At 49.9% G+C, this 16,387-nt stretch overlaps 1 protein-coding gene across 4 annotated transcripts in view; it reads right to left on the bottom strand.

Annotated features, from left to right (window-relative positions):
- LOC136628659 (uncharacterized) overlaps positions 1 to 16,387 on the bottom strand; it is a 48,427-nt gene that overhangs the window by 18,995 nt on the left and 13,045 nt on the right. For 2 of the 4 annotated variants that reach the window (XM_066604753.1, XM_066604750.1), the window contains exon 2: positions 4,654 to 4,743. The exons of 1 other annotated variant lie outside the window; for it this stretch is intronic. In XM_066604753.1, coding sequence (XP_066460850.1) covers positions 4,654 to 4,724 — 71 coding nt within the window. In that variant the 5' untranslated portion in view covers positions 4,725 to 4,743. Of the gene's footprint in view, positions 1 to 4,653; positions 4,744 to 5,916; positions 5,937 to 16,387 lie in introns of those variants that run through there. One more of the 4 variants, XM_066604751.1, reaches the window with a different exon arrangement.

The following is a 16,387-nucleotide window of genomic DNA, read 5'->3' on the forward strand; positions in this document are numbered from 1 at the left end:
CATCACCTGCCCAATACCATCCCTACAGTGAAGCCTGGTGGTGGAGCAACATGCTGGGGGAGGGGAGACTGGTCAGGGTGAACAAAAACCAGACACCGTTTACACCGGCCCAATACCTTCCCTACAGTGAAGTCTGGTGGTTGAGCATTATGTTGGGGGAGGGGAGAGCGGTTAGGGTGGATGGAAACCAGGCGCAGCTCAGCACCAGCTCAATACCATCCCTACAGTAAAGCCTGGTGGTGCCATCATGCTGGGGGAGACCAGGCAGGGTGGATGGAAACCAGGTGCCGCTCATCACCTGCCCAATACCATCCATACAGTGATGCCTGGTGGTGGAGCATCATGCTGGGGGTAGGGGAGACCGGTCAGGCTGGATGGAAAGCTGAATGGAACGAAGCGCAGAGATAATAACTTCATAGATCCAGAGCACAAGGGACCTCAGACGGCAGAAGGGTCACCCAAGACAATGACCCCCAGACCCCAGCTAAGACAACACAGGAGGGGCTTTGGGACAACTCTGTGAATGTCCTTGAGTGGCCCAGCCAGACTCCTGAACCCAATGGAACATCTCTGGAGAGACCTGACAATGGCTGTCCACAGCCGGCCCCCATCCAACCTGATAGAGGGCATAAAATCCCCAAATCCTGGGGTGAAAACCTTGTGGCATCATCAAGAAGACTGGAATCTCTGCCAGAGGAGCTTCACCTATTACCGAGTACAGGGTGGGAATACTTATGGCACTGCTGAATGGGAGTATTTAATTTTTAAAAGATGTACAGAGATTTCTCCCATTCTGTTGTCACTTTATCATTATGGGGTTCTGAGTGCAGAATGAAGGGAACACCACATAACAAAATGTAAAAATGTGAAAAGGTTTGAAGACTTTCCGGACCCCTGTATGATGCTCGGAATTTGGGTCTGGCTGGGACAGACGTCTGTATTACGGATGCACAAATCCGGCGGTGGGCATGTGAGGGTATATGTATATATTGCCATATGTTCTTTATGCTTTTATACCTGTATGCATGTTCTATTCAATGCTAAAATGAGAAAAACTTATATGTCGCCTTACATCAGATATTCCAAAAGTTTGCAAGGCTGAGAGAGATGTGTCCAGAAATTCAGAGATGATATAGAACCGAACACGAAGGCCGCGTACTTGGCTGTTTTCCCAGAGGCGCCGTATCTAGATAACGACTGTTTAACTACGTATATAACTTTCACTGTCTCAGCCGGAAATCCGGACTTCCCATATATGGTTATGTGGTGAATTTGAGCCAATGAGCCCATCACCCATTCCTAGTTATGAGACCAAAGGGTATAAGATCCCATGTAATCTGTAATAAAGTGCGCAGTCATGTCCCCGTGTGAGGAACTATACCAGACCTCCGTGTGTGGTGTCTCTTCTTTACCGCCGGCAGCGGGGCATTGGGGTGGGCCTGATTGGTGCTGTACACAGAATTTCCCTGACAGGCATCCAGCCTAAGGTAGGAAACCAGTCAAAGCTCAAGAGCACAGCTTCCTCCTGAGTATCACAGAGCGGACATACACACGGAGCTTCCTCCTGAGTATCACAGAGCGGACATACACACGGAGCTTCCTCCTGAGTATCACAGAGCGGACATACACACGGAGCTTCCTCCTGAGTATCACAGAGCGGACATACACACGGAGCTTCCTCCTGAGTATGGCAGCGCGGACGTACACACGGAGCTTCCTCCTGAGTATTGCAGCGCGGACGTACATACGGAGCTTCCTCCTGAGTATGGCAGCGCTGACGTACATACGGAGCTTCCTCCTGAGTATGGCAGCGCGGACGTACACACGAAGCTTCCTCCTAAGTATGGCAGCGCGGACGTACATACGGAGCTTTCTCCTGAGTATGGCAGCGTGGACGTACACACGGAGCTTCCTCCTGAGTAAGGCAGCGTGGACGTACACACGGAGCTTCCTCCTGAGTATGGCAGCACGGACGTACACACGGAGCTTCCTCCTGAGTAAGGCAGCACGGACGTACGCACAGAGCTTCCTCCTGAGTATCGCAGCGCGGACGTACACACGGAGCTTCCTCCTGAGTATGGCAGCGCGGCCGTACACATGGAGCTTCCTCCTGAGTATGGCAGCGCGGACGTACACACGGAGCTTCCTCCTGAGTATGGCAGCGCAGACGAACACACGGAGCTTCCTCCTGAGTATCGCAGTGCGGACGTATACATGGAGCTTCCTCCCGAGTGTCGCAGCGCGGAAGTACACACGGAGCTTCCTCCCGAGTATCGCAGCATGGACGTAAACACGGAGCTTCCTCCTGAGTATGGCAGCGCGGACGTACACACGGAGCTTCCTACTGAGTATGGCAGCACGGACGTATACACGGAGCTTCCTCCTGAGTATCGCAGTGCAGACGTACACACGGAGCTTCCTCCTAAGTATTGCAATGCAGACGTACACACGGAGCTTCCTCCAGAGTATCGCAGCGCGGAAGTACACACGGAGCTTCCTCCTGAGTATTGCAGCGCGGACGTACACACGGAGCTTCCTCCTGAGTATTGCAGCGCGGACGTACACACAGAGCTTCCTCCTGAGTATGGCAGCACGGACATACACACGGAGCTTCCTCCTGAGTATCGCAGCGCGGAAGTACAAACGGAGCTTCCTCCCCATTATTGCAGCACGGAAGTACAAACGGAGCTTCCTCCTGAGTATGGCAGCACGGACGTACACACAGAGCTTCCTCCTGAGTATGGCAGCACGGACATACACACGGTGCTTCCTCCTGAGTATCGCAGCGCGGAAGTACAAACGGAGCTTCCTCCCCATTATTGCAGCACGGAAGTACAAACGGAGCTTCCTCTCGAGTATGGCAGCACGGACGTACACACAGAGCTTCCTCCTGAGTATTGCAGCACGGGCGTACACACGGAGCTTCCTCCCAAGTATTGCAGCGTGGACGTACACACAGAGCTTCCTCCTGAGTATGGCAGCACGGACGTATACACGGAGCTTCCTCCTGAGTATGGCAGCAAGAACGTATACACGGAGCTTCCTCCTGAGTATTGCAGCGTGGAAGTACAAACGGAGCTTCCTCCTGAGTATGGCAGCACGGACGTATACACGGAGCTTCCTCCAGAGTATGGCAGCACGGACGTATACACGGAGCTTCCTCCTGAGTATGGCAGCACGGACGTATACACGGAGCTTCCTCCTGAGTATGGCAGCGCGGACGTATACACGGAGCTTCCTCCTGAGTATCACAGAGCGGACGTACACACGGAGCTTCCTCCTGAGTATGGCAGCGCAGACGTACACACAGAGCTTCCTCCTGAGTATGGCAGCGCGGACGTACACACAGAGCTTCCTCCCGAGTATGGCAGCGCAGACGTACACACAGAGCTTCCTCCTGAGTATGGCAGCGCGGACGTACACACAGAGCTTCCTCCTGAGTATCGCAGCACGGAAGTACAAACGGAGCTTCCTCCTGAGTATGGCAGCACGGACGTACACACGGAGCTTCCTCCTGAGTATGGTAGCACGGACGTACACATGGAGCTTCCTCCTGAGTATGGCAGCACGGACGTACACATGGAGCTTCCTCCTGAGTATGGCAGCACGGACGTACACACGGAGCTTCCTCCTGAGTATGGCAGCACGGACGTACACACGGAGCTTCCTCCTGAGTATCACAGAGCGGACATACACACGGAGCTTCCTCCTGAGTATGGCAGCACGGACGTATACACAGAGCTTCCTCCTGAGTATGGCAGCACGGACGTACACACGGAGCTTCCTCCTGAGTATCACAGAGCGGACATACACACGGAGCTTCCTCCTGAGTATGGCAGCGCGGACGTACACACGGAGCTTCCTCCTGAGTATGGCAGCGCGGACGTATACACGGAGCTTCCTCCTGAGTATGGCAGCACGGATGTATACACGGAGCTTCCTCCTGAGTATGGCAGCACGGACGTATACACGGAGCTTCCTCCTGAGTATGGCAGCACGGACGTATACACGGAGCTTCCTCCTGAGTATGGCAGCACGGACGTATACACGGAGCTTCCTCCTGAGTATTGCAGCGCGGACGTATACACGGAGTTTCCTCCTGAGTATGGTAGCACGGACGTATACATGACTACCATGTTATTGATGGCAGCCAACAAGCGCGGCATTCTACCATGCTATGAGGAAACGCTTCTCAATCATTTCAATGGGCGACGTATTACAATCTTTGAGACTCAGTAAGGCCTCTCTTACCGACGCGGTGCGCAGCCGCCTGACGCCAGGTTCACGTGGGGGAGGATTTGCAGCAGGACATCGGCCACCAAACTCACCATTTGGTTTGCGTATTTCTGTGCAGAATGGATCCCCCGATTGAGAAGAGGCGACTCCGCAGCAGACACGGCAATAATATTTACATACTGCGGACATTAATTCCACGCCGCGTGTCAAAGTCGGGTTTTGCGCCGATTATTTCTGCAACTTGTAGACAGGATTTTCAAAACCTCCTACTCCACTTGGCTGCTACTGTAAATGCCACTTAATATCTGTGTAGAACATCCGAAAACCCACAGCAAACCCGCCTCCCGTGACGCCAGTGGACTGCCATCAGGCGCCTCTGACACACGAACACACAATAATATCCATAAACCGGCTTACCTGAAGAATTGTTTCCCGCAGCCTTTGACAAAATGGTTATTGCACCCAAATGCCACGCAGGTCATCGGCATCCTGGACGGAACTGCGGGTCTGAGGAGAAAAAAATGGGTACATCACAGCATGATCTTCACGTGTACACGCACCTGTAAACACGTGACTGTGCGCATGGGTACATCACAGCATGATCTGCAGATCGGATTGACAGATTACTGGGAGGGGCTGGTGAGGATCCAGCGGGCATGGTGCACGTTGGCACCAATGAACAAATTAGAGGTCAATGGAGGGCCCTCAAAAATGATTTCAGGGACTTAGGGTCCAAGCTCAGGGCAAGGACCTCCAGGGTAGTTTTCTCGGAAATACTACCTGCACCTAAAGCCACACTAGAAAGGCAGCAGGATCTTAGGGAGGTAAACAAGTGGCTCCGGAGTTGGTGTAAGAAGGAGGGATTTGGGTTCCTGGAGAACTGGGCTGACTTTGCTACAGGCTCTACCGTAGGGACGGGCTGCATCTTAATGGGGAGGGGGCAGCTGTGCTGGGGAGAAGATGGCTAGAAGGCTGGAGGAGTGTTTAAACTAGGGACTGGGGGAGGGGAAAATGAGAAATAGTGGGGTAGCCAATGTAGATAGCGACCTGGGTCAAAGAAATGGGAATGGGGGTCGAGCGGGGGGGGGGGGGGGGGGTAGTACAGTTAGAACTGATAGATCAGCCAATAGTACCATTAGTAACAAAACGAAATTAAAGAACAAAAAAAACTGTATAAATTGTATGACCACAAATGCACGAAGTCTGATCGGTAAAGTGGGGGAGCTTGAAGCGAGAATGGCTGATGAAAACTATGATATAGTTGGAGTAACGGAAACATGGCTTGAGGATAAGTGCAATTGGGCGGCGAATTTACAGGGGTACAATCTCTTCAGAAGAGACCGAAGGAACCAGAAAGGGGGAGGGGTATGTCTGTACGTCAAATCGAACTTAAATCCGAGACTACGGGAGGATATAGGGGCAGGAGATGAACACGTGGAATCTCTGTGGGTAGAAATACAGGGAGGAAAAAATAACAAAATCCTGATAGGGGTCTTCTATAGACCACCAAAAGCAACAGAAGAAACTGAAACCTTACTACTAAGGCAGATAGAAGAGGTGTCAAAGCGCAACGAAGTAATTATCATGGGGGACTTTAATTACCCAGGTATAACATGGGAGAAGGAAACCTGCAAATCTCACAGGGGTGATAAGTTCTTGGGAACAATTAAAGATAACTACCTTATCCGGGGGGCGTGGCCTAGCAGCCGAAGGAAGAAGAAGCAAAACTCCATTGCTCCTGCAACTTATCCCCAAAAACTTTGGACTTTACTAATTTCTGTGGTTCTGAGGGCGCTCCCCTGCTGAGCATACTGACCCTCTTTCGCCCGAGTGACCGCCTGCAGCCTCGCTCCTCTCGCTGCCCTACAGCATTAGCATACGACCGGGACCAGCCATCTACCCCCCGGGAGCTTTCTACCCGCATCCATAACAACCCGGCTATCATACCAGCCCGAAGTGAGCGCCACTCCTGTTGCTGCCCGTCAGGGTGAGTGGAGATTCCCCTGGGAGTCCCCCGCTGCCTCCAGAGATCCTGCCTGCTGTGTTACCGGCCATCAGCACTCGCTGGGGGGGGCTCTCCCACACTGGTTCCAGCCGCTGGGCACACTCTGCGGACGGCCGGAGCCGCGGCGGGTGGACGCCTGGGAACTCCTCCTGCACACCTTCCTGAGGTGGGGGCCGATCGTGCTCCTCTCCCCGGGTGCTTCCCGACACTTCTGGTGCCCCCCCGCTTCTGCCCGCGGGGCCGCTGACCGCTACTGGAGCAGGGAAGAGGCCTCCTTTAAACAGCAGACTGCTGCCGGACAGATCCTCGGGGTCGCCGGAGGCCACAGTAAGTACCACATCGCCCCTCTCCCACTGGAGACAGCCACTGCCATACGTGGGTTGCCTGGGGTGGGGGAGGGAGCAGGGCTGAGAAAGCAGAAGCTCCTTGTCATTCCAGCAAGAATAAATTCAAACTACAGAAGTGGCCGAGACCAACTACTTCATTGTAAATGATAGAACCCAGAGCCTCTATTTCATGGTTTATGGAATTGGGCTGCTTTATTGGGATCATAGTACACTTCAGCTCCTTGATCCCACTCAACTCTGCTGCCACCCAGTGGTGAAAATTGTAACTACATTAAACTTCACCTACAGCTCATACTCTCAGTAAGGCCGCCTGCACACGGGCGGACGGGATTTCCACCACTGAAAGTCTGCATAGGAGTGCATTACAATACGCACTCCTATGCAGATGGCCGCGGTTTGGCCGCGCGAAATGTTGCGCAGCAAACAACCCACGGCGTGAAATGTCACTCACCCGGCCGCAGGCTCCGGCTGCCCGGTAGCCGGCACATGAAAGAGTCGGGGCCGCCGGGCGCAGGTAAGTACGCGCTCCTCCCTGCAGGCTCTGGGGTCGGGTCCCGCCGGATCCGACCCGCTCGTCTGCAGGCGGCCTAAATGTTATATTGGAACTGGCAATTAACTCAACAAACTCCTCTTAACAAGATACGGTCATCAAACGTCTCTTCACCACCTACTAGACCGCTACTTTCTTCTGATCGACCACAATCTACTGGAAGTCTGAAGATTAATAAAAATCAACAGTCTGCAGCGGTTAAGTATATAAATACGTGATACATCCTCTGGATCCTCCTCAACTAACCACCTACAACAGGCCACTAATTATAGATCCACTATACATACAGATGACCTAGGCTCCGCCACCCTCTGAAATTGCTACAGTCGACACTTGGCTACACGGGTGACCACGTAGCCCCAATGTAGCTAAAATTGCGTCCGGTGCCTGATAGAGGATAATAACCTAAGGAGACCCCTAATTTCCCTCCCCCCCATATCTCATCTGTCAACTAGTCTCATGTCTCCACCGTAATGATGCGCTCATCATCTACAAAACAAAAGAAGCACGATCCATCTCTAATAACGTCCAAGCGATCCTCAAGACATACTCTGTCCCCGACCGCTTCAGACGAGTCGTCTTGTTCGTCAACAGAGGGCACCCTGGCCGCCCAGACTTTCACACCTATGAACCCTATCAACTCAGACGTTATGGCGGCTATATCTGACTCTCTCATGCCCCAAATACATTCTATACTACAAAAAGAGCTCTTAAAAATCTCAGATGACATTATGTCTAAACTTACTAAAGAGATCCGAGACCTCGGCTACCGAACAGCAGCTTTGGAAGACCGCATGGACAACGCAACAACTGTCCTCGAGTCCCATGAGAAAGAGGTGGAGCAGCTACACGAGGAAATTCTGATCCTCCATGATAAACTGGAAGATGCCGAAAATAGAGCCCGAAGAGACAATCTACGAATTCACGGCATACCCGAATCTATTCAGGACCTCCAATCCACCACAACAGCCTTATTTCAGGAACTTTGTCCCAACATCCCCATAGAGAGGCTGGAGATGGACAGAGTCCATAGAGCATTACGTGCCCGCAAACCAGGTGGTCCCCCGAGGGACATAGTTCTCAAAATGAATTTTCATCGAACCAAAGAACAAATTCTACGAGCGGCTCGTTCCACTTCGAAATTACTTTTCCAAGGGCATGTATAACAACTCTTCCCTGATTTAGCACCTTCTACACTAGCAAAAAGAAGAGCCCTCAAGCCCTACTTGGAAATCCTCCAACAGAAGAGAATACAGTACAGGTGGGGATTCCCATTTCGCCTTACATTTACTTTCCAAGATAAATCCCACACTATCTTATCCAAGGAGGGTGCGCGACGCTGCTTCGAGGACTGCCCAAGAGTCAGACTCAACAACTAACTCACAGCCCTCCAGATCGCCCAGGAGAATAGTGGAGAATGACCAAGAGCCATGAATAAAAATGAGAACATACCCGTATCCAGGATGAACTGTACCTTTTCTTTACAGCTCTCCTCCCGAAACCTTCCTAGTGAAAGTTAAAGCAGTCCTAAGTCCTCTGTTATACCTCCCTGTAAACACATAAAATGTCTAACCTCTCTTTCCCTACAGAGTCACGTGGCAGGACTTGGACATTTAACGAGAATGGGGTCCTCCCCATTAGTCCCATATAGTGCCACACTAGCAGAGGTGCATGACGTCTCCCCTTTTTAAGCGGGATAACCACCACTATGTTGATTGCAATGACTTTTGTGCCGTTCACCTGTCGCCCTATTAGTATACTGTGCTACGATTGTTCTCCCTTTTGGTAGCAGGACTTCACCAACATAAAGTTCAAGAATGGGTCCCTTGCGGAGATAGACTGTTCTCCAATTTTGGTTACGGGCCCATTCTTTAGTTATCTCAAAGAGTCGTCGGACATTTGCTTTTGATTGATTGACGTTTACCACTACTGCGGGTAGTAAGTTTCTCCCTCCTCCCATCTCCTCTCCTTTTTCTTCTCCACCCCTCTTTTCTCTACTTACCCTCCTTTCTTCATACCCTCTTTCCCTCTTCTTAGGTCTCCCCCTCAAATGTGGGGGTCTCCTTACTCCAATTCTCTTATCACAATTCTCAGTTCCTCTCTGGCACCTTCGTAGTGTGCCGATACTGTTAGCTATTGCTGCCATGTCTACTACGGCAGCTTCTTTCATTCAAGTTACTTGTCTTTTCGACAAAGCTATCTCATACTGTTGGCCACCTCTCCCACCTCCCCTTGTCTTCCACTCCCTTCTCCCCCCTCTCTCTCAGGACTGGAGTCTCAGAATAATTTTTATTTTTCATAACCTCTTAAATCCGCCCCCATGGATTTAAAAATTGTTTCACACAACGTGCAGGGGTTCAATCCCCCTAACAAACGATCCAAAGCCTTCCGTTACTATAAAAGTATTCACGCTGACATTATATGTTTACAAGAGACCCACTTCTCTGACCACTCCTCCCCTCGCTAGCTTTCTCCCCATTTTCCTACCTTCTTTTCAGCAACGGGGCCGTCTAAAACAAAAGGGGTGACCATCTGTTTTGGTCGTTCTGTTCCCTTTACCCACACATCAACCATAGCGGACCCTGAAGGTCGTTTTCTTATCCTAACAGGTGTAATCCAAGACGTCCCAGTCACCATTGTAGCATATTATGCTCCAAACTCCGGCCAAATTAACTTTCTCACAAAGTTACTTGAAACTGTAGAAGCTAACAAGAGCGGTACAGTTATTCTATGCGGAGACTCCAACTGCATCCTAGACCCGAACCTTGACAGAAACGCGATTTCCCTCCCAACACCCCATCTCACACAATCTTAAAAAACTTCTCTCACAACACCATCTTGTGGACTCCTGGAGAGAAGTAAACCCCACTGTCAAGGACTTCACACATTTCTCTGCCCCACACTCTCTATACTGGAGACCACATAGTAGTACCGGCTTCATTCCTACCTCAAATCTGGCATTCCAAAATCCTCTCTGTTCCTCGGTCCGACCACAGTCCAGTATCCATAACCTGTGACTCCCTAATGTTAAAGCCTACTAATACCTCTTGGACCATTAATGATTTCCTACTGGTGCGTCCCAACATAGTGTCCTCATTAACACCTCAACTTGAGGAATATTTCACTATTAATAGCCCTTCCGCCTCATTCCCTATTTCCCTATGGGAAGCATATAAAGTGGTACTTAGGGGTATCCTCATTCAAACGTCTTCTCGGCACAAAAGGGAGCGCTTGCAGAGACAACTAGATCTTGAACAGAAAGTCCTGCAATTAGAGGAAACCGCTAAAAAATGCCCATCCAGTGAAAATATGAAGGTACTCACGCAGGCTAAGACAGAGCTAGACCTGTGTATTACAGATCTAGTAGAAAGAAAATTACGATGGTCCCGTCAACAATACTATATACTAAATAATAAATCGACAACCCCACTAGCTCGCAGACTCCGTGCCCACCCTACAGTAAGCCCCTTTTTTAAGCTTCGCACACAGCATGGCACAATCACAGCAAATCCATTGACTATAATAACCGAATTCAGACAGTTCTTAGTCAAATGATATTCCCAACCACAAAATATGCCAACAGATCGCATACCTCCGAGACACCGCACTCCCCGCACTCCCCACACTCCCCGCACCCCCCGCACCCCCCGCACTCCCCGCACTCCCCGCACTCCCCGAGACATTCTTAGAACAACTGTCTGCCAAAATTACCCCAGATGAGGTAACAGAAGCAATAAAAACACTAAAAGGGAATAAACGCCCGGGGCTGCACGGCTTCTCCGCTACCTACTATAAAAAATTTCCCCATTACTCCATACCCATCTTGCTAACTACTTTAACGCGATACGGGACGGCCAACATATTGGACAAACATCACTTACAGCAGCCGTTTGCATGATCCCCAAGCCTGAGAGAGATCCTCTGGACAAACAAAGTTACCGGCCGATCTCTCTAATCAATATAGATATAAATCTCCTCACTAAAATTCTAGCTTCACGACTAAATACGGCCTTGCCATCTAGAATTGGATAGGACCAAGTAGGTTTTATTCCAGGCCGCCAAGCTCCAGATAGCATACGCCGGATTACACACCTCACACATATCTGTCAGACCGGGGGCATCCCTGCAATGCTGCTCTCCCTGGACGTCTATAAAGCCTTTGATACCTTAAGCTGGTCATACCTGTTCTCGGTGTTAGAGCACTGGAAGTTCCCTGCCGAATGCTTAACTTGGTTGCGAATTCTATACAAGTCTCCCAAAGCCTTTGTCCGCTATAAAGGCTTTTGTCCTGATAACGTTACGGTCCGGCGGGCACAAGGCCGGGCTGCCCACTTTCCCCGCTCCTCTTCATTTTAGCTTTAGAGCCATTAGCTATAAAAATCCGTAATAATCCTGACATTAGGGGAATTGAAATTGTTGGGGTCCACCATAAAATTAGCATGTTTGCAGACGACATACTCGCAATAATATCATCCCCCACACCACAATCCCGAACCTCATGTCGGAGCTGTCCAGGTTCGGGTCGATCTCTGAAGCTTTTAATCTTACCTTGCCCTCACACACGCAATCCTTGCTACAATCCAACTTCTCATTTCAATGGCTAACGGAGTCACTGGGCTAACTGGGGGTTAGTCTGACTAATTCCTATGATAAACTGTACACACATTACTATATACCACTCCTCCGTAAATTCCGGGACTGATACCACATATCGTGGATTGGGAGAGTGAACTCCCTGAAGATGTCGTTTCTTCCCAAACTTTTCTATTTTTTTAGAGCTCTTCCAGTACAGGTTCCTGGTCATTTCTTGAAAACACTCCAGCAGATGACCCTTCGCTTCATCTGGAACACTTCCATCCCCAGAGTATCACGTTCCACCCGGTACAGACATAGGCAACAAGGAGGTTTGGGAACCCCACAGTTTACAAAATACTACCAGGTGGCCCAATTGGCCTCCCTACACTCCACCACAAATGCCCCTCTTTGGCTTTCGATAGAGGCCATGGAAATCCATCCCCTCACAGTAGATTCTTTATTGTGGATCCCCCCCGACTCATAGACCTGCAATATCTAACCCAATCATAAAACATTCCCTTAGAGTCTGGGACTCCATAAAATACTCCGGGAACCTACTCTCCCCTCATCTACCCCTACTACCACTCCTAGGAAATCCACTATTTTCGCCAGGCCAGGACTCCCCTTCAGCCTTTCAAATCTGGACACATAGAGGCATCACCAAGGTCCACCACTTACTCTCTCGGGAAGGTGTAACTACATTCCCTATCCTACAGCAAAATAAGGACATACCAACTTCAGAAATATTCCGCTATTTACAGTTAAAAAACTGGATTTCCTCTCTATTGAAAAATACAAAATCTCCACACGCTCTTACCCCCTTCGAATCCTACTGCCTTAAACACCCACAGGCAAAAGGTCTCATCTCTCAGATATACTCGAACCTTGTTCACACTACATACCGCACACAATTATCATACGTAACCAAGTGGGAACGGGACTTGGGGGAGGTCCTGAGCGAGGAGGAGTGGTCTAGGATTTGGAGGTCTACCAATCAAGGGGTCCGTAACATAGTAATGTTAGAAACTTCCTTTAAAATCCTTCCCCGTTGGTATCTGGTCCCCACTCGGATTGCACATGCAGTCCCGGGCTACCCCAAAGAATGCTTCCGAGGCTGTTCTTCCCCTGGAGACATGCTCCACATATGGTGGTCCTGCCCCAAAGTCAAAAGATTTTGGATTCGAACATACTCTCTAATTTACTCGGTAACGTACCATAACCTGCGCAAAAATCCATGGGAGGCTCTGTTAAACAAAAAGATCGAGAATATATCCCCAAATTCCAGAAGGTTAATCTCTTTCCTCATTGCCCATTTCTGGCGTAGACTTCTCTGAAGGTAAGCATCGAATGAATCGGTACATGATAAATGAAAGGCTAACCTCCATAGCGGAGGATAAAATTGACAAATTTCTTGGCATATGGACCCCATGGATAAATTATGCCCTTCCCACGGAGGGAATGCATCTACTAACCTAAACACGACTTCTTGATACTCTTGGCCTACGGGCGGCGGTCCTGGGAGAGAGGGAATACCCCACCCCACAATCCCACCCTTCCCCCTTTTCCCCCCATTAAATAGTATTTGGCCCTGGCCAGACCATTGTTATTTCTTCCGGTAACTAGCATTGACAACTGTGTACTATAAGAACAACTGATTGCTAGTCCTCTGTTTTAGTCCCATTCTCAGAAGAAACAAGGCTTACAACTAGATTTCATGCATTAAGATTGGACATTCTTCCATCCTGCTGGATCCTTGTATGTAAAAGATACCTACCTTATCCAACTGGTGCAGGAACCAACAAGAGGGAGGGCCATTCTGGACCTAGTACTAACCAACAAACCGGACCGAATAATGGGGGTGCAGGTTGAGGGGCACTTGGGGAACAGCGACCACAATATAATCAACTTCCAGCTATCAATCAATAAGAAGCCTCATCAGGGGGCGACAAAGAAACTAAACTTTAGTAAAGCAAAATTTGATGAGCTTAGAACTAATCAGTAACATTAATTGTGGCAACATAATCAAAAATGCCAGTACGGAGGACAAATGGGAAAAGTTCAAAAGGATCCTAATCCCCTCATGTGAGCAGTTCATTCCCTTTAAAAATAAAAGAAACTCAACTAAAAGGAAACCAATGTGGCTCGACAAGACGGTAAGAGGGGCAATAAACGAAAAAAAGAAAGCGTTCAAACTACTAAAGCAACAAGGCAGCGAAGAAGCGCTAAAATCGTACAGGGAAAAAAACAAAATATGCAAAGATAGGATCAAAACTGCCAAGGAGGAGGCAGAAAGAGTGATCGCCAAAGAGAGCAAAAACAACCCAAAATTATTTTTCAACTATATCAACAGCAAAAGGATTTGCAGGGAGAGCGCTGGCCCTTTAACAAATAATGCAGGGGAAATCATTGAAGATGATGGAGGGAAGGCAAATCTATTAAATAGTTTCTTCTCAAGTGTATTCACAAACGAAAAGGAAATGCCCCACGAGATGCAGGGGAATAAAACGAACCCCTCACAAACTATCTCATACCTAACGCAGGAGGAGGTGCGGAACAGGTTAAAGAAGATTAAAATCGATAAATCGCCAGGCCCAGATGGATTACACCCAAGGATACTAAGGGAACTAAGTGATGTGATAGCTAGGCCGCTATACCTAATATTTCTAGACACTATCAAGACCGGTGTTGTACCATTGGATTGGCGCATTGCCAACGTGGTTCCAATTTACAAAAAGGGAAGCAAAAGTGAGCCTGGTAACTACAGGCCAGTAAGTCTCACTTCAGTAACGGGAAAAATATTCAAGGGGTTTCTGAGAGACGCCATCCTAACAATAAACCGTTCAGTGTAACTGCGGTCGGCGACTAACGATAAACCGTTCAGTGTAACTGCGGTCGGCGACTAACGATAAACCGTTCAGTGTAACTACGGTCGGCGACTAACGATAAACCGTTCAGTGTAACCGCGGCCGGCGACTAACGATAAACCGTTCAGTGTAACCGCGGCCGGCGACTAACGATAAACCGTTCAGTGTAACCGCGGCCGGCGACTAACGATAAACCGTTCAGTGTAACCGCGGCCGGCGACTAACGATAAACCGTTCAGTGTAACCGTGGTCGGCGACTAACGATAAACCGTTCAGTGTAACCGCGGCCGGCGACTAACGATAAACCGTTCAGTGTAACCGCGGTCGGCGACTAACGATAAACCGTTCAGTGTAACCGCGGCCGGCGACTAACGATAAACCGTTTAGTGTAACCGCGGCCGGCGACTAACGATAAACCGTTCAGTGTAACCGCGGTCGGCGACTAACGATAAACCGTTCAGTGTAACCGCGGTCGGCGACTAACGATAAACCGTTCAGTGTAACCGCGGTCGGCGACTAACGATAAACCGTTCAGTGTAACCGCGGCCGGCGACTAACGATAAACCGTTTAGTGTAACCGCGGCCGGCGACTAACGATAAACCGTTCAGTGTAACCGCGGTCGGCGACTAACGATAAACCGTTCAGTGTAACCGCGGTCGGCGACTAACGATAAACCGTTCAGTGTAACCGCGGTCAGCGACTAACGATAAACCGTTCAGTGTAACTGCGGTCGGCGACTAACGATAAACCGTTCAGTGTAACTGCGGTCGGCGACTAACGATAAATCGTTCAGTGTAACCGCGGCCGGCGACTAACGATAAACCGTTCAGTGTAACCGCGGCCGGCGACTAACGATAAACCGTTCAGTGTAACCGCGGTCGGTGACTAACGATAAACCGTTCAGTGTAACCGCGGTCGGTGACTAACGATAAACCGTTCAGTGTAACCGCGGCCGGCGACTAACGATAAACCGTTCAGTGTAACCGCGGTCAGCGACTAACGATAAACCGTTCAGTGTAACCGCGGTCAGCGACTAACAATAAACCGTTCAGTGTAACCGCGGTCAGCGACTAACGATAAACTGTTCAGTGTAACCGCGGCCGGCGACTAACGATAAACCGTTCAGTGTAACTGCGGTCAGCGACTAACGATAAACCGTTCAGCGTAACCGCGGTCAGCGACTAACGATAAACCGTTCAGCGTAACCGCGGTCAGCGACTAACGATAAACCGTTCAGTGTAACTGCGGTCAGCGACTAACGATAAACCGTTCAGCGTAACCGCGGTCGGCGACTAACGATAAACCGTTCAGTGTAACCGCGGTCGGCGACTAACGATAAACCGTTCAGTGTAACCGCGGTCAGCTACTAACGATAAACCGTTCAGTGTAACCGCGGTCAGCGACTAACGATAAACCGTTCAGTGTAACCGCGGTCGGCGACTAACGATAAACCGTTCAGTGTAACCGCGGTCCGCGACTAACAATAAACCGTTCAGTGTAACCGCGGTCGGCGACTAACGATAAATCGTTCAGTGTAACCGCGGTCGGCGACTAACGATAAACCGTTCAGTGTAACCGCGGTCAGCGACTAACGATAAACCGTTCAGTGTAACCGCGGTCAGCGACTAACGATAAACCGTTCAGTGTAACCGTGGTCGGCGACTAACGATAAACCGTTCAGTGTAACCGCGGTCAGCGACTAACGATAAACCGTTCAGTGTAACCGCGGTCAGCGACTAACGATAAACCGTTCAGTGTAACCGCGGTCGGCGACTAACGATAAACCGTTCAGTGTAACCGCGGTCAGCG

Source organism: Eleutherodactylus coqui, chromosome 5 (genome assembly GCF_035609145.1).
Source record: "Eleutherodactylus coqui strain aEleCoq1 chromosome 5, aEleCoq1.hap1, whole genome shotgun sequence".
NCBI lineage: Eukaryota > Metazoa > Chordata > Amphibia > Anura > Eleutherodactylidae > Eleutherodactylus > Eleutherodactylus coqui.